The following is a 25462-nucleotide window of genomic DNA, read 5'->3' on the forward strand; positions in this document are numbered from 1 at the left end:
TGAGCCACGTTTCAACCCTCAGAAACGGACCAAGACAAACAAATAAACATTCGTGAGGTGTATGTTAATGTGTAAAAAAAACATTTTGCAATGTAGTACATTATCCTTTGGCGAGATGGCTTGCATATGACTGTTTCAGTAACCCTCACAGTAGAAAGAGAGGCATTTAACTGACCAGCTACAAAGACTGCTTAGGTATAATAACAACCATAACAGCACCCAACATTCACACATTTTATTAGAATGATCACTCAAAACTGTATTAACAGCATTCAAACAATTAGCTTGATCTGTGAATACGATATCAGTAATCATATACCTCGTGAACCATATGAAAATGTTAACATCAGACAACTATAGTCACCAAAGAAAATGACAGCCTGTGCAAAACCTGTAAATACATTATGTAGGCTGATCAGTTATAGACCTGCTTAGCTAACGTTATACTATAGAAACCCCCAAACAAACAAACAAGCAGGCCTATACCCAATCCTCAGGAAACATGATAAAGCAGAAGCAGGTGGTTGTACCTAAAACGGTCCAAAGACAGCTAGGCTAATCTGATCATGTTGGGGTCGTTGCTGTGTGACTAACGTAACTTCTTCGCCCCGCGGGTCGCCTTGGCCACCTTGGAGCCCCTCTGGTGGTCGCTGACGCGGTTCCGCAGCACGTTCACGTCGTACTTCTGCCTCTTCAGCTTCTCGGCCAGGTCAAACTGCTCAGCGTGCAGCTGGCGCAGCCACTGCCAGAGCTCGCGGGACTTCTCCGCCAGCCTCTCCTGGTTGAGGTGGTCGATGTTGAGGGGCTTGCGGCGTTCCAATAGAGCCTTGGTCTTCTTCTCGCGCCCCGTCAGCTTCCTGCCCTTCTTCACGTCTCCCTTCTGTATGTAGCCGCCGAACGCCTTGTTGGAGAAGACGTTCTTCTTCCTGGCATCCTCCTCGGCGCGGAGCTTGGCCTCCTCTTCCCGGCGGATCCGCTCCTCAGCAAGACGGGCCTGGCGCTCAATGTTCTGCTCGGCCCGCACACGCTGCTGCTCAGCACGGTCGGCACGGCGGCGCTCGATGCGGCTGCGGAGGGCCACCAACTCTTCCTCCTCTTTCTGGCGGCTGGAGAAGTGCATCTCGATCAGGCTCTGCAGGTCATTGAAGTCCTTCTCCAGCCTCTTGCGGTGGAGGTCATCAAAGTCTAACTTCTCGCCGTCGGGTAGCTTGGGAGGAGCGATGTTGGTAATGTACTTGGTCCGTGGCTTGGTCTCCCCCTCGCTCCCCACAACGCGTTCCCTCTCCTCATCTACCTCATCCTCCTTATCTTCCTCATCCTCCTTCTGCTCTTCTTCAGCCTCCTCTTCCACCTCAGGTGCCGTCTCTACTTCTTCCTCCTCATCATCCTCGTATTCCTCCACAATATCCTCTGTGTCAGACATGATGTTAAGCCTGCCTCTGAGACAGTCAAGAAGTCAAGGAAGAAAGACCAGCGGAGACACACACAATACACACACAGAGACCAACTTGTGTCCTAACAGTCAAGAGGGGAAGTGAAGTGAACTTTTGGGCGTGGCTGCTTGGGCTCTTTTAAGCTTTACCCTGATCATGTGTCCAAACCCCACTGTCTAGCAGAGATGTTCAGACAGATGGAATGGAGTCTATTTTCTCCTTCAACAAGTCTGCCCCCTCCCCTGAACCCCGACCTCAGACTCTCCCCATCATTCCTTTCTAAGGACAATCGGAGTGCCCTATTTCAGACGCACAACAGATGCACTCAGGTGCCACTCAAACCTGTGCTCTCCTTCAAGCCCACAATTGAATGTATGCATCACAGTCACAGCATGATTTTTGTCGGCATCAAGTGAAGTTCTTACTCATATACTATGGGGTTATTTATGCACTTGGTCATCAAGAGGAAGAAAAAGAGAGACAGAGTATATGGTAAGTACACCTGTAAAAAAAAGTCATAGTGATCAAATAATCAAAAGGGATGAAGTTTCCTAATTTCAGCTTAGAAGAATGAAGAGTAATAGTTTAATAGTGGAATGGTCACTATATCAATAAATATACAATGAATGGTCACTATATCAATAACTATATAATGAACAGTCTATATATCAATAACTATACAATGAATGGTCACTATATCAATAAATACATAATGGTCACTATATCTATAAATACATAATGAATGGTCACTATATCTATAAATACATAATGAATGGTCACTATATCTATAAATACATAATGAATGGTCACTATATCTATAAATACATAATGAATGGTCACTATATCAATAAATATATAAATTAATGGTCTCTTATATTCCACATACAGAGTGATATATCAAGCACATATATAGGCCATGCACCAAAGATAGACCTTTGAATAGGCTTGTTGCCAGTTAAAGTAGCACTTCATTGTTAGAATGTGAACATCAGACAACGTAATTGCGGTCACCTCACTTATGCCATTACGTCATAACCACCTCATCTTGACTAAAGTACATTCATCTAGAGCCTTGTTTTTCCACTGTGATTTACAGAGCTTACCAGTGAGCACATCCAAGAGCAAAGCATGTCATTACAATATATAAAACACCCTTTGCAAGAACACCAAAGCTGTGTATAATCTTTTCAATAGTTGTCCTTCCTACAACTATTTTAAATATGTTCACTTTGCTAATTGACACCTCAAATTAGTATCTCTGTCTTTGTACATCAATTTTCCCTAAATAACAAAGAAACTATGAAGAAAAGCTTGACCACTGTTCCATTTTCATGTTGCACTTTGTGGGAAAAACAATACAAAAAATAAAACCTCTTCCTGTTTACTAGCCAAAGACTACCCTACCATAGTAAATACTATTTGAGCGCAAGCTTTCAACTGATCATCCTTGAGTGCTGACAAAAAACACCTGTCAAGAAAAGAAGGGCCCTAAAAATACAACTTCCAACAAGAACAATTTCTGAACACTGCCTCGTCGCCACTTCGGAATGTAATTAAAACATTATTGCAATGGAAGACTCCAGCTTTCAGGGTCAAGCAGATTGCTTTTTTAATGTTTACCTCTTGGGTACTGATGGCAACAATAGAATACATAGTGTTCAGCACTTAAATATCCAGCCCTTGAGTTAGGAGTGCAAAAGCACAAATGTGGTTTTAGTATGGGATAATTGACAGGGATAGACAGGTGCTGTGCGTTGTCCACAGGTGTCCCCTATGAACCCTGAGAATTCCAATAAACCACTGTGCCGTGGAAGATTGATCCTCTTAGTGAATATGTAGCCTTTTCCTCAAAAAGCAACAGCAAAATGGCAGAGTACAGGCCTTGGACTAAGGGCTAGATTTGGGGACAGAGAATAGAAGGATTTTGAAAGTGTCCCTGCACTCCACAGCCTAAGACTCACCCCTGAAGATTGCCAGCCAGTACCCACAACTAAGAGTCACAGTACTATTAAGGCCAGTGCAGAGCCTCATATTGAAATAGTAATAGCATCAGAACAAGCATTCTGTGCAACACAGATGTCAGTTTAAATGGGTTGAGAGAACATTTCAAACGTTTGTGGACTAAAGCTCTTCAATTTCTAGGGGAATGCCCCCAGTCCTCCATACCTAACTATTTTCCAATTGACAAATTTCAGTGAACAAAAGAGGAACCCTCCATCCCAAAGAAAAAAAATTACCAAACTTCAACCCTGCTGATTGGTCAATTATAAGTAGCAGGTGGTGGTCTGGTTTAAAATGAAGCCTTTTGGTCACTGATGGCAAGGGACAACTGTGTCTATCAATAGGAGCAAGGAGAAGCACAATTGACCAGGACTAGACTATAAATAGCCACACTACTGCCTCTTTAGTATCTTTAGCTCTCTTTAGTATTAAGACTAGTGAAATGTGTCTTTTAATTTACAGTATTGTTGTGTTACAGTATTATTTCTATTAAAATTAGGAGCTTACCTGTCTTTAAAACAGATTATTGTCCTCTCTTTTGTAAGGCATTCCAGAGTAGTTTTTTGTTAGCCTCTAATTAAATCATATTTTGAGATAAAAAAATAAGTGTTTTTTGAGCTTGTGTTTTTAATAGATCCCATTTAAGATAGTTGTATTGATCTGTCAGACCTAAGCCTGTAATGTTGCCACAGGCACATACAGTATATAGTATACTATACACACTTCCCACAGGTCAACCCAAAAAATCCTTTGCACTAGAAATGAAGGAAACGGTGCCCTCAAATGGTCAAACCATGTAGCTATTTTATACAAAAGTAATTGCTACATTCCAACACAATACTTACTCTATGACATAATAGGTCTACACAAATACAGTGATATTTAAACTTGCTTTAGGAATTTTTTCATTCAAATGATTAATGCTGTATACTCTTATGCCTAATACAATCTCGAATGTCGAGGTACAGTTTTACCATTACAAACTCTTTAACAAAACTGTGTGTCTGAACACTTTTACATAAACAGTCAAGACCATAACAAAAACGTATAAATCCCCATAGAAATCATCTTCACACTTGTGTACAGTAGTGTGCTGTGGAATTCTAAACAGTTTAGATGCTAGTTAGAACAAGTAAACATAAAAAAGGCAAGAGCACAAAAACAAAACATGCTCCTGTTTCTAACATCAAGAAACACCTCGTGTTATCCAATCAACACAATCCTTATCAAACTGCACCTTTCTGTTTCTCGACCTCAACGGACTCACAAGCTGGAGAATCCTGCAGTTCTTTACGGCTTACCCTTCCTGGGTTTTGGATGGCCTCTCCACTACAACAAAACTGTGCCATGGCTCTGCAAAGAACACATAGTGCCTTCAGAAAGTATTCATACCCCTTGACTTATTCACATTTTATTTGTGTCACAGCCTGAATTCAAAATTGATTAAATATACACTACTGTTTAAAAGTTTTTGGTCCATTAAAATAACATAAAATTGATCAGAAATACAGTGTAGACATTGTTAATGTTGTGAATGACTATTGTAGCTGGAAACGGCTGATTTTTAATGGCAGATCTACATAGGCATACAGAGGCGACTCCGGGATGCTGGCCTTCTAGGCAGAGTTCCTCTGTCCAGTGTCTGTGTTTTTTTGTCCATCTTAATCTTTTATTTTTATTGGCCAGTCTGAGATATGGCTTTTTCTTTGCAACTCTGCCTAGAAGGCCAGCATCCCGGAGTCGCCTCTTCACTGGTGTTTTGCGGGTACTATTTAATGAAGCTGCCAGTTGAGGACTTGTGAGACGTTGCTTTTCTTGACCCCAAACTTTTGAACGGTAGTGTATATCCTTTTTTCACCCATCTACACACCCCATTATGACAAAATGAAAAAATATTTTTAGAAATTTTTGCAAATGTAATTAAAATTAAATACAGAAATATGGCATTGATGTAAGTATTCACACCCCTGAGTCTTTCTGGGTTCATTTGCCCAAAATTATTTAAGCTCTGTCAAATTGGCTGTTGATGACTGCTAGACAACCATTTTCAGGTCTTGCTATAGATTTTCAAATAGATTTAAGTCAAAACTAACTCGGCCACTCGGGAACATTCACCGTCTTCCTGATAATCAACTCCAGTGTAGATTTGTGTTTTAGGTTATTGTCCTGCTGAAAGGTGAATTTGTCTCCCAGTGTCTGGTGGAAAGCAGACTGAACCAGGTTTTCCTTTAGGATTGTGCCTGTGGTTAGCTCTATTCTGTTTCTTTTTTATCCTGAAAAACTCTCCAGTCCTTTACATCTACAAGCATACCCATAACATGATGCAGCCACCACTATGCTTGAAAATATGGAAAGTGACACTCAGTAATGTGTTGTATTGTATTGTATTACCCCAAACACAACACTTTGCATTCAGGACAAAAGTGTAATTGCTTTGCACATTTTTTTTACAGTACTACTTTAGTGCCTTGTTGCAAACAGGATGAATGTTTTGGAATATTTGTATTATGTACAGGCTTTCTTCTTTTCACTCTGTCAATTAGGTTAGTATTGTGGATTAACTACAATGTTGTTAACCATCCTCAATTTTGTCCTATCACAGCTCTGTAACTATTTTAAAGTCACCATTGGCCTCACTGTGAAATCCCTGAGCGGTGTCCTTCCTCTACAACGACTGAGTTAGGAAGCACGCTTGTACCTTTGTAGCGACTGGGTGTATTGATACACCATCCAAAGTGTAATTAATAACCAGCTCAAAGAGATATTGAATTTCTGCTTTTTTATCTAAATTGAATCCAGTTTGAATTCAGGCTGTAACAACAAAATGTGGAACAAGTCAAGAGGTGTGAATGCTTTCTGAAGGCACAGTAAATATAATTTTAGACAAAGCAGAAGCATTTATTTGATACTTGTCAATAAAGGTGTGTACACTGTTTGTCCTGAAGCTGTACAATGATACCTCTCTCTCAGGGGTCCTCTGGAAAATAACAGCCAGAGAGATACAGTTACAACGCAGAGGAAGAGGAGGAGGACGGGGAAGAAAACCCACAAGGTTACTGGTACAATGGAGCGCTGATCAACTGCAAATAGGAAAAACAGAACCTTTACTTTCCAACAATCTACCCTTTCTTAAATATTATAAGTAACAATAGTGGAACATAACTCTGTGTTGAAAACAGAGCTGAAAATATATACTGAGTGTACAAAACATTAGGAACACCTACTCTTTCCATGTCAGACTAACCAGGTGAAAGCTATGATCCCTTATTGATGTCACTTGTTAAATCCACTTAAATCAGTGTAGATGAAGGAAAGGAGACAGGTTAAAGACGGATTTTTAAGCCTTGAGACAATTGGGACATGGATTGTGTATGTCTGCCATTCAGAGGGTGAATGGGCAACACAAAATATGTAAGTGCCTTTAAAACGGAATATGGTAGTAGGTGCCAGGCGCACCGGATTGAGTGTGTCAAGAACTGCAACGTTGCTGGGTTTTTCACACTCAACAGTTTCCCATGTGCACTAAAAATGGTCCACCACCCAAAGGACATCCAGCCAACTTGACACAACTGTGGGAAGCATTGGACTCAACATGGGCCAGGATCCGTGTGGAACGCTTTCGACACCTTGTAGAGTCCATGTCCCGACGAACTGAAGCTGTTCTGAGGGCAAAAGGGGGTGCAACTCAATATTAGGGAGGTGTTCCTAATGTTTTGTACAGTCAGTGTACGTTCAAGTTCTGCCGAATGTATGCTTCAAATAAATGAATTAAATGTCAAAACGGCTAAGTTACATACGTCATTACCTTTATGCACATACAGGAAACCAGATGCTGCTCCGTATGGGTTGGACACCTCACAGCTGTACAGACCACTGAAGTCAGGGCCCACCTTCACTAACTCCAACAAGCCCACACTCTCACTTAGATTTGATCTATTCAGTCTAAGACAAATGTAGACACATAGCAAAACATAGATGTTGACACTGATGCTTAGAAAATGGGTTGAGGGGAAACAAAATACTGTGACCAACTGACCTCTTCCATGTGAACTCTGTTGGAGGAGGGTTGGCGTCTACTAAACACTGAAACGCCGGTGCCTGGGGTGGCCTCTCATGAATGATGATTTTGACCGAATTTGGAGGATCTATAGAATAGGCAAAAAGTTGTACATTATTTATGTACTGTTACTGTTGTGTCTAATATGGAGTAGAAACACTGTGGCTGTTGTCATTGAGAATACTCACAGTGTATATCTATCTCGTAGGGAACGACCTTCTGCTGGCTCAGAGTGGTGTGGTTCACCAGGCACTGAACCTCCTGTTGGTGCATGACTCTGGAGGGCTCTCCCTTCAGGTGGCCCCTCACCGTGGAGGTGCCGTCTGGGTTCAGTGTAGTGTTGGTTGAGGTTGTCAGACTCAGTGGTTGTCTTACACTGGCCGTGCTCCACCGTACATCAGCAGGGGGCTTGGCATTAGCCGCTGTGCACGTGGCCAAGATGCTCTCCTGCCCCTCAGCAACCACAGGTGGAGTCTCCACAGCAACCGAAATCACAGGAGGAACTATTTGGAAAAAACACAAACACATTGACTTAATATGAATGTATGTCTTTATATACTTTAAAACCTAACCCTTGGAAAGCAGGTAAAGGAACACCCTTAACATAATTGTATCAAACGATTCATTCCATTGGGGAAATACATCATAAATAACCTCTTACTTTGGACATTGAGGTGGATCTCTGCCTTGTATGGCCCACTGGGGAACACAGTGAAGATACAGGTGTAGACGCCCTCATCAGTCAGGGACACATCCCCCAGTCGGATAGAGCCCACCAGCGCAGTGGTGTTCCCAATGAAGCCCACCCTGTCCCCCCGCTCCTTGACATGTGACGGACCATAGCTAGGGGTGATGAGGAAGAAGTTGTGGTTGGCACGGTAACCCCTGGTACTCTTCTGCCATGAGATCTGGATGAGCTCCTCGTCTGTCTCTATGAGCTCACAGGTCAAGTCTGCGTGTTGTCCCTGAGTAACTGTTGGGCGGCCATTGTAAGAGATGACTCTGATACCTAAAGGAATATTAGCATGATGCATAAGACAGCAAATTCTCAGACTCTTCTTGATATTGTGGAGAACAAATGTCATGGGTTTGCTTTGCATCGCTCCTACACTCACCAACTCCAGTCTGAGTCAGCATGAGAAAGAGGTCCACCAGAACCCAGAAATATGTTTGATTCTTCATTGGTATGCGATCTCGTGTATGACAACTTCAAGTAAACTTTCTAATCTGGGGGGGGGGGGGGGAACACAGTTAAGACCTATGCATAAGCAAAATTAGAATGAAACGAGCCTGAAATGTAGACCAAGAGGCAAGATTACAACACCAGTAACCTAAACATGGGCACAGGGACGGAATGGGACAAGAAACCACACCTACACATTTTTCCCCTTGAAGCCCCGTTATTATCTAGATACTGAGAATGATAACATGCTGACTAACACTTCAATGTTAAACTGATTATGGCAATAGGCCGAGTTTATCATTAGTCAAGTAAACACATTACTCTGATTATCTTAAATCAGCATTGGGTCATAATCGAAGTAAGCACACGTCTAGATTTCTGATCAATCTTTCTAATTACTCGGACATGTAAACACCTTAAAAATCGGAGTTCCAGCAGTGTATTGGATCTGCACATGTTCTAGCACCAGCAGCACCAGCTAACCTCTTTTACACGAGTCAAGTCAGTTCTGAAAAACTTAAAGTATGCATCGTAGAAATTGTTTCACATTCAAAATGTATGTCCAAACCCAGAATGAAATAACCTTCCCAAAAAGAACATGGTCGCTGTGATAGAATCTTTATTTTGATTGCAGATGATTTTCAGCATTAATCAAAGCCCCATCAGGTAGCCTGATTTTAGATGTGTCCATGTAAACAGGATTATTAGGGAAATCATTCTTGCGAAGCATGTAAACATTTTAATCAAACTAATATATTAATCTGCACACAAAAGCAAGTTCGCCAGGCCTACTGGGCTAAAAATGGGGTGGGTAGGTTGAGCTCAGGTCTCCCCACAGGAAGCTCGAGGTAGGGGGAGCGGGGGAATCAAATAGTACTGTACAAAGTTAGAGGTGCGCTAACGCAATTAGTAAAATCAGTCACACTACAAAATAAAGCACAATTCATTCATAATAATGTGAATATATAGTTTCACAGACATATTGTTGCATTTTTTCCTGGTTTGTGTGAAATGGTTAAGAATAATACAAAACCAGTCTGCACACCACCAAGGTGAATTGGTTTAGTCTTGACTCTTGGTTGACAGTGTTGGGGGATGGGTAACGTATTGATGCTCGAGTGCCAAATCAACACAAATGGATAAGAAAAGGTCTTAGCCATTAGGTGCCCAGTTTAGGAAAAAGAGGAAAGAAGAGGAGAAACACGCAAAAGATAAAAGGTATGCAGCTATGTCATCTCTTTATGAGTATAATATTATGCATGTAATGAAATAGGCTAACAAACAAGTATTATACTAGCCTATGTTGCTTGCTATGCTATTACACATAGGGCGACAATATTCTGTTTTCTGTCCAACTAGCTTACATAACATTGGATATAATTTCACACAGTTTCATCATGATAATGTGTGTAGCCTGCAGCAAAACGATTACAACCTAACTAGCACATTATTGATTTGGTTAACTTTCATTGGGGTGACATCAAAGGTTTTCTGTGATTGTATTATTAACTAGGTCCTGAGCTCAGTAAGGGGAATTTCCAATGCTGTAGGCTAACTTAAACGACATCTATATTATGCTGATATTTTGTATCTTTTGTGATATATTGAGTCTTTTGGGGTGTCTTATGCCTAGTATTAGCCAAGGAGGTCATATGATTAATTTGGTTCTTATTTTGAAAGTTTTATAAATTGTGCATAATGACATGTATATTTAATTGTGCAACAAATGTATTCAGGGTGTCAGACTCATATACTGTATTTCAATGCAAATTCGGGGGCACTTCTGACATATTTTGGAGCACCCTCTGGCACTGGCCAGGATGAGGAGCCATTACCTCCTCAGCCACACAGGTGTCGTCACAAATGTTGTCTGAGGATGAGGATGAAGACCAATTTGCTTCCACTTCTCCCCAGCAGGATTTTTCAGGTGTGTTTGTGCACACATGTGTGTGTGTGTGTGTGTGTGTGTGTGGGTACACGCACATGTGTTTATGTGTGCATCCCTGCATAACAAACAACATAAATCTTTTCCCTTTTGCAAAGTTTTAAGTTTCCATATTGTAGGTAACAATGATGATTTTATTATTACTGGGTATGTATGTGGGATATTCCACCACTATAAATGCTGTGAATAATAACGTGTGTAAACGAATGCCCATGTGCTCTCCATCAGAAATGCCTGTAGAAGCATCCCCACAAAATCCTGCTACCGAGGATGAACCACTGTCTACAGACCCTGCTGACTGGCCTTCAGTTCTGACTGACAGAATTCTAACAACTAGTTTGCAGAAGACCAAGTGAGGTACCATCTAACTTTGTTTTCCCAAGGAATGAGAGTGATGGAAGAAGTTGCCACCACCAGTATTTCAGGAAGACCTTGGTGAGTGGTGAAAATGAATCCCTAGAAGTTGGTTGGTGTATTCTGAAAGAAACAACAGCCTCTTCTGCTGCAATCTCTTTTCTAAGAAGAAAATGTATTTAGCAAACTCAAGGCTGACAGACTGATAACAGACTGATAACATGGGGACCTGGGGGTGCGACGTATCTCCTTCGCATAGAGCTGATCAAGCTGTTGATTGTGGCCTGTGGAATGTGTCTCTTCAATGGTTGGATATTGCCGGGAACTGGAAACCGCTGTTGTACGCGTCAATCCAGCGCATCCCAAACATTCTCAATGAGTGACATGTCTAGTTAGTATGCGGGCAATGGAAGAACTGGGAAATATTCTGCTTCCAGGAATCGTGTACAGATCCTTGCGACATGGGGCCGTGCATTATTATGCTAAAACATGAAGTGATGGAGGCGGATGAATGGCACAAAAATGGGATTGAGGATCTCGTCACGGTATCTCTGTGCATTCAAATTGCCATAGATAAAATACAATTGTGTTCGTTGTCCGAAGCTTATGCCTGCCCATACCATAACCCCACCGCCACCATTGGGCACGCTGTTCGCAACGTTGACACCAGCAAACCGCTCGCCCATACGACGAGATTCATCCATGAAGAGCACACTTCCCCAGCATGTCAGTCACCATTGAAGGGGAGCATTTGCCCACTGATGTCGGTTATGACGCCGAACTGCAGTCAGGTCAAGATCCTGGTGGAAATTCCTGCAGTCAGCATGCCAATTTCACACTCCCTTAAAACTTGAGACATCTTTGGCATTGTGTTGTGTGACAAAACTGCGCATTTTAGAGTTGCCTTTTATTATCCCCAGCACAAGGCGTACCTGTGTAATGATCATGCTGTTTAATCAGAATCTTGATATGCCACACCTGTCAGGTGGATGGATTATTTTGGAAAATGAGAAATGCTCACTAACCAGGATGTAAACAAATTTGCGCACACCATTTGAGAGAAATTTTATTTTTGTGCGTATGAACAATTTCTGGGATCTTTTATTTCAGCTCATGAAACATGGGACCAACACTTTACATGTTGCATTTATATTTTTGTTCAGTATAGTTGATGATCCCTGTGCTAAAGTGTTCGGCACAACACCGGCGGCCAAACTTTTTAACTCGACAACATGGCCATCTAAAAATCCCCACCCCCACCTGAAATCCCCGATCAGGTTGTAGGCGATGTAATGGCAATGTTAGCTAGCTAACCTGATGCTACAAATTAAGATATCCTATATGTATGTTCCACGTTCTATACATTTCGAGTAAGTATCGCGAAATGTTTAGTTAGTATTGAAGTTTATTTTTGGGGGCTTGGAGATCAGCAAGTCCATCTCCCCACTAGCCAATAACCTACTGTTCATTTGAATCATATCTTTATACATAACGTTGCCTGTTTGTATCAGTTGCAAAAACATTGGCAACTTTGTATTTGTAGTCAACTTTGTTTTGAAGCTATCGGCGGTCACGGAGAGAGAAATCATGTCATTCTATTTTTAGGCCAAAAAAGCGTCTAAGGATGCACTTAACGTTACCCAAACTACATGTGGTCTGTGCCAGGCGTTAGAATGAGCGTTTTCAAGTGCAATTGGTTTTGGGAAACAGCTCGGAGCTTTAACGATGCTCCTACAAAGGTTCTAAGGATAAACTTGATCCTTTTGGGAAACCCTTCTACGTTCCAAACACATAAAAGACCCCTCAAATTAACTTCTTATGGCGAGTTGACACCTGCAGAGCGAGGGAAGAATGAATGGACCGCCCTTGCACGGAAATGTGCCACAAGTTCGTCCCACGGTTGTTTTCAGTCATCATGGAACTACCTGGAGCTGTGGTGTGTGTGCTTTATATGCGCTACAGTCATTTATGATTGCATTTCATATCTTGGCTAGAAGACAACGTATGCTAGCCATCCGACAATATCAGGTAAATCGAACATTACTATGTATAAGTGTGATGTCGGGGAAAGTTGTATGCGCCAGATAAAGTTTCCAAAAGCTAACCAAACACAACTACTTTTGTGATACGTGTTTGTGCCATCATGTGCATTACTAGCACAATTTCTAACTTATTTACATTCGTTTTTACTTACACTTGTACGTTGACGTCTCCATATTGATGTGGGTTTTAAGTTTTGGATGATTTAGCAGGTGTACAATCATCGCGAATTGAATGATGGGGCGTTTCAGCCCCCAGAGTGGACAGGTTACGGTCCAAACACTTAAGACACACCCTTTCCCCTCAGCCCTCAAATTAAGTGGACACTTCGCGATGATTCTGTTTTCAGTCACCCGTAGCTTGTTAGCGGACGTACAATCGTTGCGATATAATTATGGGGAGTTTTAGGATCCAGCGCTCGCAAAGGCTACTAAAAACGAGGGCTGCGGGGCTTAACGTTGCAACTCGCGATGGGGATTCCCTCAAGGGCATAAAGCGAGGGTACATTTGAAACCGAAGAGTTCACCCACACTTGCTTTGTTTCGTCCACTAAAAAACGTGTTCGTAGAGTGACCTCTTCTGGACAGAAATATATTTCAGTCCTAGACCATATTTATATTGTTGTTTTTTAACGTTTTATTTCACAGACCATGTTTAATTAATTCAGTCATAATGTAAACTATTTGGGCCATTAATTAAATTTGGCCAACATTCAAATTCATGGGCCAAATAATTAACATTATGACTGAATTTATTAAACATGTCAAATTCCAAAAATTTGTTTAAGTTTCCAAGATACGTGATACATTTTGTTGCTACAAAATAAAAATGAATTGTGCAGAAGTTTCAAAACAGATGATCGTCTCTTCCTCTCTGCCTGCAATTGTCGTAAATGCATTGCAAAGCCATAAACTGTCGTGCTACTGCCCCTGATTTTCGGTGTTTGAAACCCCCGTTCGGTCTTTTCGTACGGCACTAAAGCTGAAGACGGTATGTTCCCCCTTGAGCTCAGTTACAAATGCAAAAATATGATCTATTAATTGTTTTTTGAAGGTAATCATTGTGATTTAATTGTTTCAGAAACATGCCGGCCAAAGGTCCTCTGCAATCGGTCCAGGTTTTCGGACGCAAAGTGAGTAAACTATCTGAATTTATTCCACGTGTGTTGTTGAGCCAAAGAACTAACGCTATCCGGCTAGGTGACGTTAACTAGCTCAACCATGTTAGCCAGACAGGCCAGAAATGTGTATTTGTCCCCCCAAAAAGTAGCCATTACATTTGGAAATGTAAGTGACCGTCGATTTGACAACTTTATTGTTAAACGTCCACATGTGCCTTGATTGCAGGCAGTGGCATATTGATATGAATGGCAACAAATGTTGCGGCCTGCTAGCGACGTTAATCAATTAGCTAATGTTATGCCGGAAAGCATGTTGTCCAGCTACATACACGCCAATTGTTTGGTGTAGTGAGGAAACAAACGTTAGTTCGCTGATTTATTATGCCACAACACTGCATTTGTTAACAAGATGCGTGCTTTTATTTGTTGTTGACTACATCGTTTTTAACTAATCGTTGTACTGTAACTAGCGAGTTGCCATGACTTGGTCCACTCATCCCTCATGATGTACCTTTGTGTTTGGTTAAGACATTGGCTGGCTAACTAGTGTTGATTATAATAATGTTGATCAGCAATCACCTGAATGCCATTTTTTGTGTGTGTGTGGGGGGGGTAAATATAGCAAAGAAATGTTTAACGTTATGGACCGTCTGTTTAACCACCCCTGCTTCCTAGAAAAGTACACATGTAATTAGCTAAAACCTAGCAAATGGAAGTGAACATTACAGTATCTCTGCAGAAAACAGCCACCGCTGTTGCTCACTGCAAGAGGGGAAATGGCCTCATCAAGGTGAACGGCAGACCCCTCGAGATGATTGAGCCAGCCACTCTCCAGTACAAGGTGAGTCCTTAAAGACAGACTGAAATTTACTCTTGTCCAAAATAAGGGATTTCTTTTTTTGCTTTGGGAACAGGGGAGGGTAGTGCGTTACATTTGCTCTCTCTTCTGCTCATATCTTCCTTATAAACAATGGCTTGACTTTTGATGTTACCCTAATGCTACACATCGAAGCACAAGGCATGGTGTTTTTGTAATTTGTAGGCTGTTTTCTCATTTGGCCAATATCCCTCATTAATTGAAGGCGCTGGCCGTGCCAGGTCAGATGTGACTGCATTTGGATGTCCGGTAAATTAACATCTTCCCTGGTATGTTGTCCGGCTACACATTTTCCCAAAGGAAACTCTGAAATGTCATATTGGTTTTAAGATTTTAGAATATTGACATGTCTGTACCCTATTGGATGGAAACGTAGCTAGTGCGCTAGTCCAGTATCACTGTGATTACACCTGCACATCATGGTTCACCAGCAGCCCCAAACATCTAAACAATAAGCTGCCAAACAAGCATTGTACTTAACCCTCCCCCATACTCTTCTGGGTGTTGAGCATTTTGTCCTCTGTAATTTTACATTGGCTAAGCCTACAAGGTAGGGAGGGGTGTTTTTTCTATTTGTCGAGATTGGCAGTCTTTATTGAGGTGTTGAAAGTTACCCATGATATTGAAGTGCCCAAAGTCGGTATGCTTTGTATATTGGTTGTGTGGCTCCTTGGCACAGAAACCTGTTGGTCGAAAATGTGTAGCATATACAGTGCCTTCGGAAGGTATTCAGACCACTTTGTTACGTTACAGCCTTATTCTAAAATTGGTTGAATTGTTTTTTTCCCCTCGTCAATCTACACACTACGCCATAATGACAAAGCAAAAAGTTTGTTTTTAGAAATGTTTGCTAATTTATAAAATAAAAACAGTTCAATTACACTTAAGTATTCAGACCCTTTACTCAGTCATTTGTTGAAGCACCTTTGGCAGCATTTACAGCCTTGTCTTGGGTTTGACGCTACAGGCTTGGCACACCTGTATTTGGGAAGTTTCTTCCATTCTCTGCAGATCCTCTCAAGCTCTGTCAGGTTAGATGGGAGCGTTGCTGCACAGCTATATTCGGGTCTCTCCAGAGATGATCAATCGGGTTCAAGTCCGGGCTCTAGCTGGGCCACTCAAGGACATTCAGAGACTTGTCCCGAAGCCACTCCTGCATTGTCTTGGCTGTGTGCTTAGGGTCGTTGTCCTGTTGGAAGGTGAACCTTCGCCCCAGTCTGAGGTCCTGAGCCGTCTTTGCCTCTATCCTGACTAGTCTCTCAGTCCCTGCCGCTGAAAAACATCCCCACGGCATGATGCTGCCACCACCATGCTTCGCCATAGGGATGGTGCCAGGTTTCTTCCAGATGTGAAGCTTGGCATTCAGGCCAAAGAGTTCAATCATGGTTTCATCAGACCAGAGGATCTTTCTCGTGGTCTGAGTCTTCAGGTGCCCTTTTTGCAAACTCCAAGCGGGCTGTCATGTGCCTTTTTCTGAAGTGGCTTCCGTCTTGCCACTCTACCATAAAGGCCTGATTGGTGGAGCGCTGCAGAGATGGTTGTCCTTCTGGAAGGTTCTCCTATCTCCACAGAGGAACTTTGGATCTCTCAGTGACTTGGGTTCTTGGTCACCTCCCTGATCAAGGCCCTTTCCCCTGATTGCTCAGTTTGGCTGTGCGGCCAGCTCTAGAAAGTCTTGGTGGTTCCAAACATCTTCCATTTAATGATGGAGGCCACTGTGTTCTTTGCTATCTTCAATGCTGAAGAAATTTGCTTTGTCATGATGGGATCGTGTGTAGATTGCTGAGAATTTTAATCAGTTTTAGAATAAGGCTGTAACAACAATGTGGAAAAGGTCAAGGGGTCTGAATACTTTCCGAAGGCACTGTATTTTATATAATTATAAATATGGCTTCAAAATGTTACATCTGATTACCCCTAGCTGATTGTCTGTAGCTGGCTCTGATCGTAGTGTAATGAAACAGGCAGGGAGAGTGAGCTTGTCTGTGGTAGTCGGTGAACCCCCAACCTTCTGGCATCGACTGTGCCACAAAAGCATGGTGAAGTGGCAGTCGATATCCACGTTTATAAACAGGGTTGCTATTGTTATTTGTTGTGAGCATTTGAGTTCATTCTGAGGGGGTTCCATTTATTTCACTGTACAAGTGGAGGGTCATGTGAGGGGGGTGAAAACATTTGTTGAGGGTTGTGCATTTTGGCACCTTGAGTTGGAGCAGCCCCACTCTGGTAAATTTCAATCTGTCTCTTGGGAAACAGTTGCTACCTATTTAATGTATGTATAACGTGGCTTGTTACAAAGCTGCTGTTGGTTTACTAAGCCCAAGTTCAACATAGGTCTTCATTCAGCTAAATGTCTGGTGGTGTCCTGACATTTAGCTGAATGTGTCTGCAGCATATATAGACCTTGTGTGCGTCCTTGACAAAGTTTGTCTCTGTTGTAGCTGCTGGAGCCAGTGCTGCTGCTGGGCAAGGAGCGTTTTGCTGGAGTTGACATCCGAGTCCGAGTGAAGGGAGGTGGACATGTCGCACAGATCTACGGTGACTTGTTTTTACAACTGGAAGCTGCTTTACTTCCGTTTAACCATATCATCTCAGTAGAAACTGATACGTGTCTTGATTTGAAATAACTGTACTTGACAGAACATGGCTGTTTGTCTTACCCTGTGCCATCTTCTCCTTGCAGCTATCCGTCAGTCCATCTCCAAAGCCCTGGTCGCATACTACCAGAAATGTAAGTGTCAATTTTACTGTAAAAACAAATAATGCAATATCTTGTTTTCAATGGAATATTGCTTCTGCTGATAAAATATGAGTTACTTTGGACAATTTTTTTGCAGGAAGCTATGTTGGGTTTCTCCCTTTTGGATGATGGCGGGTACATGATTGCTGCGTTTCCATTTGGTCAAGAAAATGGTTCCCAATAACTAATCCAACCTGTTTCTTTCCCTCCAGATGTCGATGAGTCCTCAAAGAAGGAGATCAAGGACATCTTGATCCAGTACGACAGGACCCTGCTGGTTGCCGACCCTCGTCGCTGCGAGTCCAAGAAGTTTGGTGGACCTGGAGCCCGTGCCCGCTACCAGAAGTCTTACCGTTAACCTCTGTACATTTTCATGTAATAAAGTTGAGGAAGAATATTTCTGGCCTGTTTCTTTAAACTTGCTTGATGAAAAATTTCATTAATAACCATCAAGCACTACTTTAAGTGTTTTAAGGTAGACTGCGATAGGACGTAGATGCAGAAAGTAAACTGCATATGGGGTAAACTAAGAGTGTTGAAGCATGAGGCTCAACTTCTCAGCTGTATTGGTCCCGTGGCAACCACACTGAACGGCTTGAAGCGAACCTGTGCAGGTGGTGACCTATGAGTGCAATCTTGCATCTCGCTCCTCAATATCTGCGGTGCTGCTCGTGGCAATGCCATTTTCAGTCTACCTTTTAATAGTTAAGAGCTATCCTCTGGGTTTCACCCTAATACATTCAATGAATTGCTAGACTAGACTTGGGTGGTTTTAAACCGGCTGAGGTGAATGAGCATTATAGCAGGTGTATGTTATGCTTTCTTGAGATTTTCTCCTTAACATCTTTACAGAGCACCATTACATTTCAGATAATTTGGCTTTACAGCCCTAGATTGTTGCTCCTCATTTGAGTACCTGAGCTGTACATGCGTTTGCTACAACTGTTTTTGAATGGTATTTCAGAACTACAGCCACCAAATAAACCCAATGAATGAACTTCAGCATCACTAGTGGTCTCTTCCCACATCTGCCATGGGGCACCATGAGCATCATGCAAGCGTCTTCATGTCATCACACATGACTACTTAGTGGCCCGTGAGTGATCCTTTCAGCTTGGGGCCATTTCACATTTATCTGTTTATGCATTGAGTATTTCAGTCAAATCTTGGAATTGACACACTGAAAATAATACTCAGTTTTAATCAATTTTAGTGGAATTGTGCCTTTCAATGTCAGAGCATTATACCGGTGAAAACCATGAGTGTTCAGCTGTTGCCAAAGCAAAGTGGACATATACTGAACAAAAATATAAATGCAACATGTAAAGTGTTGGTTTCATGTTTCATGGGCTGAAATAAGATCCTAGAAATGTTCCATACCCACAAACCGTATCTCATTTTGTGAACAGATTTGTTTACATCCCTGTTAGTGAGCATTTCTCCTTTGCCAAGATAATCCATCCACCTGACAGGTGTGGCATATCAAGAAACTGATTAAACGGCATCGATCAAATGCATTTATAAAGCCCTTCTTACATCAGCTGATGTCACAAAGTGCTGTACAGAAATCCAGCCTAAAACCCCAAACAGCAAGCAATGGAGTTGTAGAAGCACGGTGGCTAGGAAAAACTCCCTAGAAAGGCCTGAACCTAGGAAGAAACCTTGAGAGGAACCAGGCTATGAGGGGTGGCCATTCCTCTTCTGGCTGTGCTGGAATGATCATTACACAGGTGCAACTTGTGCTGGGGGCGAAAGGCCACTATAAAATGCACAGTTTTGTCACAAGACAATGTTACAGATGTCTCAAGTTTTGAGGGAGCGTGCAATTGGCATGCTGACTGCAGGAATGTCTACAGGACTATTGCTAGAGAATTTAATGTTAATTTATCTACCATAAGCTGCCTCCAATGTCATTTTAGAGAATTTGGCAGTATGTCCAACTGGCCTCAACCGCAGACCACATCCCGCTTCTTCACCTGCGGGATTGTCTTGAGACCAGCCACCTGGACAGCTGATGAAACTGAGGTGTATTTCTGACTAATAAAGGCCTTTTGTGGGTGGGCCTATGTCTGCGCCCTGCCCAGTCATGTGAAATCCATAGATTAGGGCCTAATTAATTGATTTAAATTGACTGATTTACTTATATGAACTAACTCAGTAAAATAGTTGGAATTGTTGCATGTTGTGTTTATATTTTTCTTCAGTGTACTTTTATTGTAAACACGCTTATTGTAGGCTCCTGAGTGGCACAGTGGTCTAAGACACTGCATCTCAGTGTTTGAGGCATCACTACAGACCCTGGTTTGAGTCCAGGCTGAATCACAACCGGCCATGATTGGGAGTCCGATAGGGCGGCGCACAATTGGTCCAGGGTAGGTCGTCATTGTAAACAGGAATTTGTTCTTAACTGACTTGCCAAGTTAAATACATTTATTTTGAATGGACTAAGTTGTCTTGTCCTTTGTTCAGGGCTCAGTCTGTTTTTCATTCTAGGACTAGGTGGAGGAGAGAAGAAAAACGTCCTACCTCTGGTAATATTAATGTTCTCTCTCCTGTTTCCAACATGTTTCTAGATTTGATACTAGTTTTTATTGAACTTGTGGAATGGATTGGACAGATGCAGATTTCTTGATACCTAACCTCAATTTCTCGGATTTCAACTGCTCCCTTTTCACCAGCAGAGAGTGCTGTGTGACAAAGTACGAATCCAATAGCACAAACACGTTTACAGCTCAAATCCGAGGCAAAGCTTTGCCTGTTCCACACAGCACAAGGTTCTTCTGTTCATTAAACTCAATTTCTCTGATCATCTATTCACTCACAACTTAATTTCCTCAGCATGAGGCCCTCACGGGGAAACTGTCAGCTATCCATAAGGACTTTTAGTGATGGAAAAATGTATCAATCAATAGATCAGAGTATTGCTGCTCCTAAAAGTCAGTTAAATTGTCTTATTTTATATAGTCTCTACAATGGTCAACAGATAGACAGACATGGGTTGACCATGGAGTTCTCTGTCTGGTGATGAACAACGACCACCGCAGCCACAAACATTGTGCCTGTGCAGATAAAAATACTCACTTTTGGAAGGAGCAGCGTATTGCATGTTGGATTGTTTGATTCCTGTGCCCAGGGTGTCATTAAGGCCAGGTTTTGTTCATTAACACATTTGCAGGAGAAGCTGTAAAATCTGTGGCTGGTTGACTATGAAGCACAACAGAGCAAAAGGCATATGGTCTCGGTCTCGTTTTTCCTCATTTACAAATAGCTGGTAAACATATACCGAAGGTGTAGGCCCACCTCTCTGTTTTCCGTCACTGGTTATGATACATCCTGTGCAGTCTTTTTACTGAACTGTAAATTATGTTTGTTCTGCTGCTGCCTCTATCTAAAGTGTGTACCAACCAGTGTAGATGCCCAGGTGAGCAGTGTTGAGCTGAGGCCCAGATGTGCTGTCTCTGTCTAGGCAATGGGCAGGCCTATTTACTGCACTCTAACAATCAACCCAGCAGGGAGGCCCACTGCCACTGTTGTTTACTCTCTGCTCCTGGATCCCTGGCCCTAACCTCTCCTCTACGGCCCTATCTGGCCCTGGTCGTTGACATCAGAACAGAGAAAACCTGCGGTAATATACAGTAGCTGTATACTCCTTTTGGGATGGGATTGGGATGCAATGGGAATTTTAGAATATATACTTTGAGAATTGTAGAATTTGGTCCCGTGTGGCTCAGTTGGTAGAGCATGGTGTTTGCAACGCCAGGGTTGTGGGTTCGATTCCCACGGGGGACCAGTACAGAAAAACATTTATGAAATGTATGCATTCACTACTGTAAGTTGCTCTGGATAAGAGTGTCTGCTAAATGACTAAAATGTAATGATATTTAATCATTCAACTTGTTAGGTAAAACCTTTGGCGTGTCCAAATGATGTAATTTATGATGAGGCCTTGTTGAGCGACAGTGTGGACCACATGGGGGTACTAAACACTTGTACTCACACTGGTGCACCTGGCTTTCCTCTGTTCACACCTCATTCTGCCTCCACTAATCACACAAACAATAGAGGTGTTGGTCCAGGATGCATTTTGTCATCACACTAACCCCCCCCCCCCCCCCCCCCCACACACACACTTTCTCTATCAGCAGCCTACTTTGAAGAGAGAGGATAGTCATTAGCATTTCTCCCCTCTTTCCTTTTCCCCCTTCCCCCTTAGGGTTCTTTGCCCTGGGTGAGTATATAACAATTGACCAAGCAGGGTGTCAGAGAGCCAGGGATCAGAGGACAGTAGCACGCACAAACAGATGCTGGGTTGGCTGGAGAGTAAATGTAGCTTAGCCAAGCGACACGCCACTGTTTGGGCTTGGGAGTGTTAATGAGGGACTGTGCCACGCTCCCTCCTTAGCTCCTGTCGCGCTCTCCCTAGCCCCTATCAGTCTGTCGCTGACGGGGAGGGAGAGAAGTAGCAGGGAGTGGCAGGTAGCCTAGCGGTTAAGAGCATTGGGCCAGTAATCGAAAGGCTGCTGGTTCGAATTCCCAAGCTGACTAGGTGAAAAATCCCTTGGGCAAGGCACTTAACCATAATTGCTCCTGTAAGTTGCTCTGGATAAATGTGTAAGAGGAGACGGGGACGCTTTATTCAACCAGGGTACAACAGCACTGAACACTTATTTTCTGGGTGCAACAGAGAAAGCAGATGTCTTTTCTATTAGAGCAGGCTATTGTGATTCGGTAAGCCGTGTCGGATCATACCTGTGTGGAGCTTCCTGAAACACAGGCATGGAAAATGTTCACAGGCATGGAACATTTTCACAATGATTTGCCTTTTTTTTTTTTTTACAGGCCAAGTAGAGCAGAGTAGTTGTCATTTTCTATTTTGTGCTACAAAATAAGCACTTGGCTGAAATGGCAGCAACCACCTGTGGTTGAATAGCATTTGCCCCCACAGACCTGCCTGAGCCCTGGCCTCCATCAGGAAAAAGCTGTGTTTTCTATTGTAGCTCCTTTCATATGGTTCCTTACTCCACTCGCCTTCACCCAGAATCGCCAAACAATCATTTTTAGTGGGCTTTTGAACAATGGAGCCAGAACAGAATGTTGAGCCGATGATTGATTCATCTCGACTGTTTTGTTCCAGACACAGAGGCCTGCCCTCCCATGCTCACACCAGCACGTCAGAGTGTTTTTGGGTCTGAAACCAGCCAGAATCAGGCCCGGAGTTATTGACCCTGAGCAATTAGTCACACTTTGGCTCGCCAGCATTGACTCATTCCCAATGTATTTACCCCTAGACTTGAACTAACGTGGAATTAGTCCCACTGTGCTCACACCGCTCAGCCTTTGTCTCCCATTAACGGCCCTCTCTATCGCTCGCTCTCTCTCTCTCTCAAACACACACACGGTCTGGGCAGTGTCGTGGCACTGAACGTGGCCTTGGAGTGGAGCCCCATGTGAAATGAGATGGGGGGTCAGGTTGTGTTCCCCATAGTGCGAGCCCCTGACACCCGACCCAGGCTGAGGGTCACAGGGTGCCCCGTACACCCAGAATCACCCCCAACCCCTGGGCTGGCGGGACAGAGAGGCGTGGACCTGTGATGATCCCCTAAAGCACCAGGGCTCTTGGGGGGTCAGACAGCCTGCTCAGGCCCTCTGTAGACATAACATACTGACTGGACTACACTCCACACAGACAGAAGACCCTGCCACCAGTACCACACTAAGACAAGTGCTTTAAGCACAGAGAAACTGGAAAACACTGATCTGAAAGAATTGCTGTTTTTAACGCAAACATGATGACAGTAGCATGCTCACATAATGAATGAGGATAATGGGAACACATGGGAGAAACTGACAAATCATCAGAATGGTATTTAGGGTTGACTGCAGAAAGTCCTCATGGTGTGCTGTTGTGCCTACAGTACTGTACACAGTGTGGTCCCTGCAGGTCCTGAGGCTCTGTGTCTGTCAGGCTCTAAGCAGATAAGGGACATGCTTAATTAAACGCCCTAAAGGCTGTTGAAAGGCACCGGATGATGCCAGCACGAGAGGACTTGACACCCAAGTGTTCCTCTTTCGCTGAGGTGGTTGTTCAACCAGGAAAGAGGGGGGGCTAGGCGTGACGGGGCCCAGTTACAGCACCATGCCTGCCAGAGTCATCACAGAGCTGGGGATGGAGGGAAGAGGGGTAGGTGGAGGAGGAGGGGGAGAGGTTTGTAGTGTAAAAAGTAATGGCTTATCCAGATACTCTGCCAGCTCCCAGCCTTCCTCTCTCTCTCACCCGGTCTCTCTCTCTCTCCCCCCTCTCTCTCTCTCTCTCTCTCACCCTGTCTCTCTCTCCCCCCTCCCCTCTCTCTCCCCCCTCTCTCTGCCCCCCCTCTCTCTTTCCCCCTCTACCTCTCTCTCTGTCTCTCTCTCTCCCCCCTCTCTCTGTCTTCCCCCCTCTGTCTCTCTCTCTCACTCTGGCCTCGGTGTCCATGGCTCCAAGGCTAGAAGAGAGCCCTGCGCCCCAGAGACCAATGGCCCCTCCTCTTCTCCCCTCCTGCACACACACACAGACATACACATTCCTGGAGAAAGGGATGGGAGCGTGACAATCGGGAAACAACGGCTGTTAGTTACAGAAAATGCATTACGCCGTGGGCAGGGGGAAAGGAGCGGAGGAGAGGAAGTGCTGGGATTAGGCAGAGTTTGGAGACGGAGAGCGGGCCCATTTTTCCTGTCCAGTAAACTGCTCAGATTTATAAGACCTCTGGGGACGCTGATACCCCATCCTTGTCCCATCAGCTCTGACTGCTACTGATTTAAAAATAAGCCTAAATCGGAGCATGGCAGTTGTCGGTAGGCCATGTGGAGGTCAGAACTGTCGTTCACAGGAAAAATAAAGAACACTTCAATTTCCATCAGGTTGTAAAGGTGCTTTAATAACAATTGTTTGAATATGACAATTCAGACCCTCTACTAAAAACCAACTAATCTCTATGCCTATGTGGCATCAATATGAGTCAGAAACACTTATTCTGGTGTAAAACTTGACTACAGTGTGTAAATAGGATACGTTTAGTGTGTCACAACAAGGAAATTAAGGTTGGGTTTGGATTACAATTATGTTAACAAATCATGCCCCCTTTTACCAAGCTCCACGTGCAAATGGCCCCTCTGCCCACTTCGCTTCATTTCATTGAATGGGGTTACGTTGTTTCATTGCCCCCAACGCGTTGAAAAGATCACAGATATTTTAGCCTGAAAAGCCCTATACGGATTGACCATGCAATGAATGCTTCCATCAGGATGCACAGCCAACTAGTTTGCATGCCCTTTCCGAAGGACCCTATAATGCGGAATAGGTGGTTGGAGTCCGTTGGTCCACAGTGGTGGCGAGTATACCGGTAGCTAGACAGCTGGTTATGTATCTGGTTGTGTATATTTTGATAATCGTTATCACTATCATCGCTAGCATAGCTGACTAACGTTAACCTACCTCAATACAACTCAGATTTGGCTTGGAAACACGATAACATTTCAAAAGACAGTAAATAATTAGTAGGAAAACCTTTTGACATGATTGTGATTGCGCCAGATTGACTTTAGATGTAGTATAACTTTAGCCAGCTAACTAAGATTGAAGGGACCACCGTATTTTAGCATGCTAACATTAGCATTGCTAGCTATTTATGACAAACTTTGCTAGTAACAGTAACGACAACATTGCCATCTCT

The 25462-nt window shown here is 43.2% G+C and overlaps 2 protein-coding genes and 1 pseudogene across 2 annotated transcripts; 1 reads left to right on the forward strand and 2 right to left on the reverse strand.

Annotated features, from left to right (window-relative positions):
• Positions 1–220: 220 nt before the first annotated feature.
• LOC115198979 (troponin T, cardiac muscle isoforms pseudogene) lies at positions 221–1553 on the reverse strand (annotated as a pseudogene).
• A 2665-nt stretch (positions 1554–4218) lies between these two features.
• LOC115198980 (nectin-1) lies at positions 4219–13666 on the reverse strand. Its single transcript, XM_029761451.1, has 8 exons — positions 13168–13666; positions 8607–8718; positions 8153–8500; positions 7680–7994; positions 7471–7579; positions 7240–7376; positions 6394–6514; positions 4219–4787 (listed from the first exon to the last, which is right to left on the reverse strand). The coding sequence occupies exons 2-8, from the start codon at positions 8671–8673 to the stop codon at positions 4661–4663; spliced, it is 1224 nt and encodes a 407-aa protein (XP_029617311.1). The 5' UTR covers positions 8674–8718; positions 13168–13666; the 3' UTR covers positions 4219–4660.
• Positions 13667–13911: 245 nt separating this feature from the next.
• LOC115198981 (40S ribosomal protein S16) lies at positions 13912–18147 on the forward strand. The gene is made up of 6 exons (XM_029761452.1): positions 13912–14003; positions 14094–14145; positions 14873–14974; positions 17452–17548; positions 17694–17741; positions 17963–18147. The coding sequence occupies exons 2-6, from the start codon at positions 14098–14100 to the stop codon at positions 18106–18108; spliced, it is 441 nt and encodes a 146-aa protein (XP_029617312.1). The 5' UTR covers positions 13912–14003; positions 14094–14097; the 3' UTR covers positions 18109–18147.
• The last annotated feature ends 7315 nt before the right edge of the window (positions 18148–25462 follow it).

Source organism: Salmo trutta, chromosome 8 (genome assembly GCF_901001165.1).
Source record: "Salmo trutta chromosome 8, fSalTru1.1, whole genome shotgun sequence".
Lineage (NCBI taxonomy): Eukaryota > Metazoa > Chordata > Actinopteri > Salmoniformes > Salmonidae > Salmo > Salmo trutta.

Bases quoted from the DNA above. Each gene is read 5' to 3' on its own strand.
- LOC115198981 (XM_029761452.1), top strand. From the start codon at position 14,098: ATGCCGGCCAAAGGTCCTCTGCAATCGGTCCAGGTTTTCGGACGCAAA. The intron at 14,146-14,872 runs GTGAGTAAACTA...GTATCTCTGCAG, and splicing joins TCCAGGTTTTCGGACGCAAA to AAAACAGCCACCGCTGTTGC. The intron at 14,975-17,451 runs GTGAGTCCTTAA...TCTCTGTTGTAG, and splicing joins CAGCCACTCTCCAGTACAAG to CTGCTGGAGCCAGTGCTGCT.
- LOC115198980 (XM_029761451.1), bottom strand. From the start codon at position 8,673: ATGAAGAATCAAACATATTTCTGGGTTCTGGTGGACCTCTTTCTCATG. The intron at 7,580-7,679 runs GTGAGTATTCTC...CCTATTCTATAG, and splicing joins CTACGAGATAGATATACACT to ATCCTCCAAATTCGGTCAAA. The intron at 7,377-7,470 runs GTCAGTTGGTCA...CATTTGTCTTAG, and splicing joins ACAGAGTTCACATGGAAGAG to ACTGAATAGATCAAATCTAA.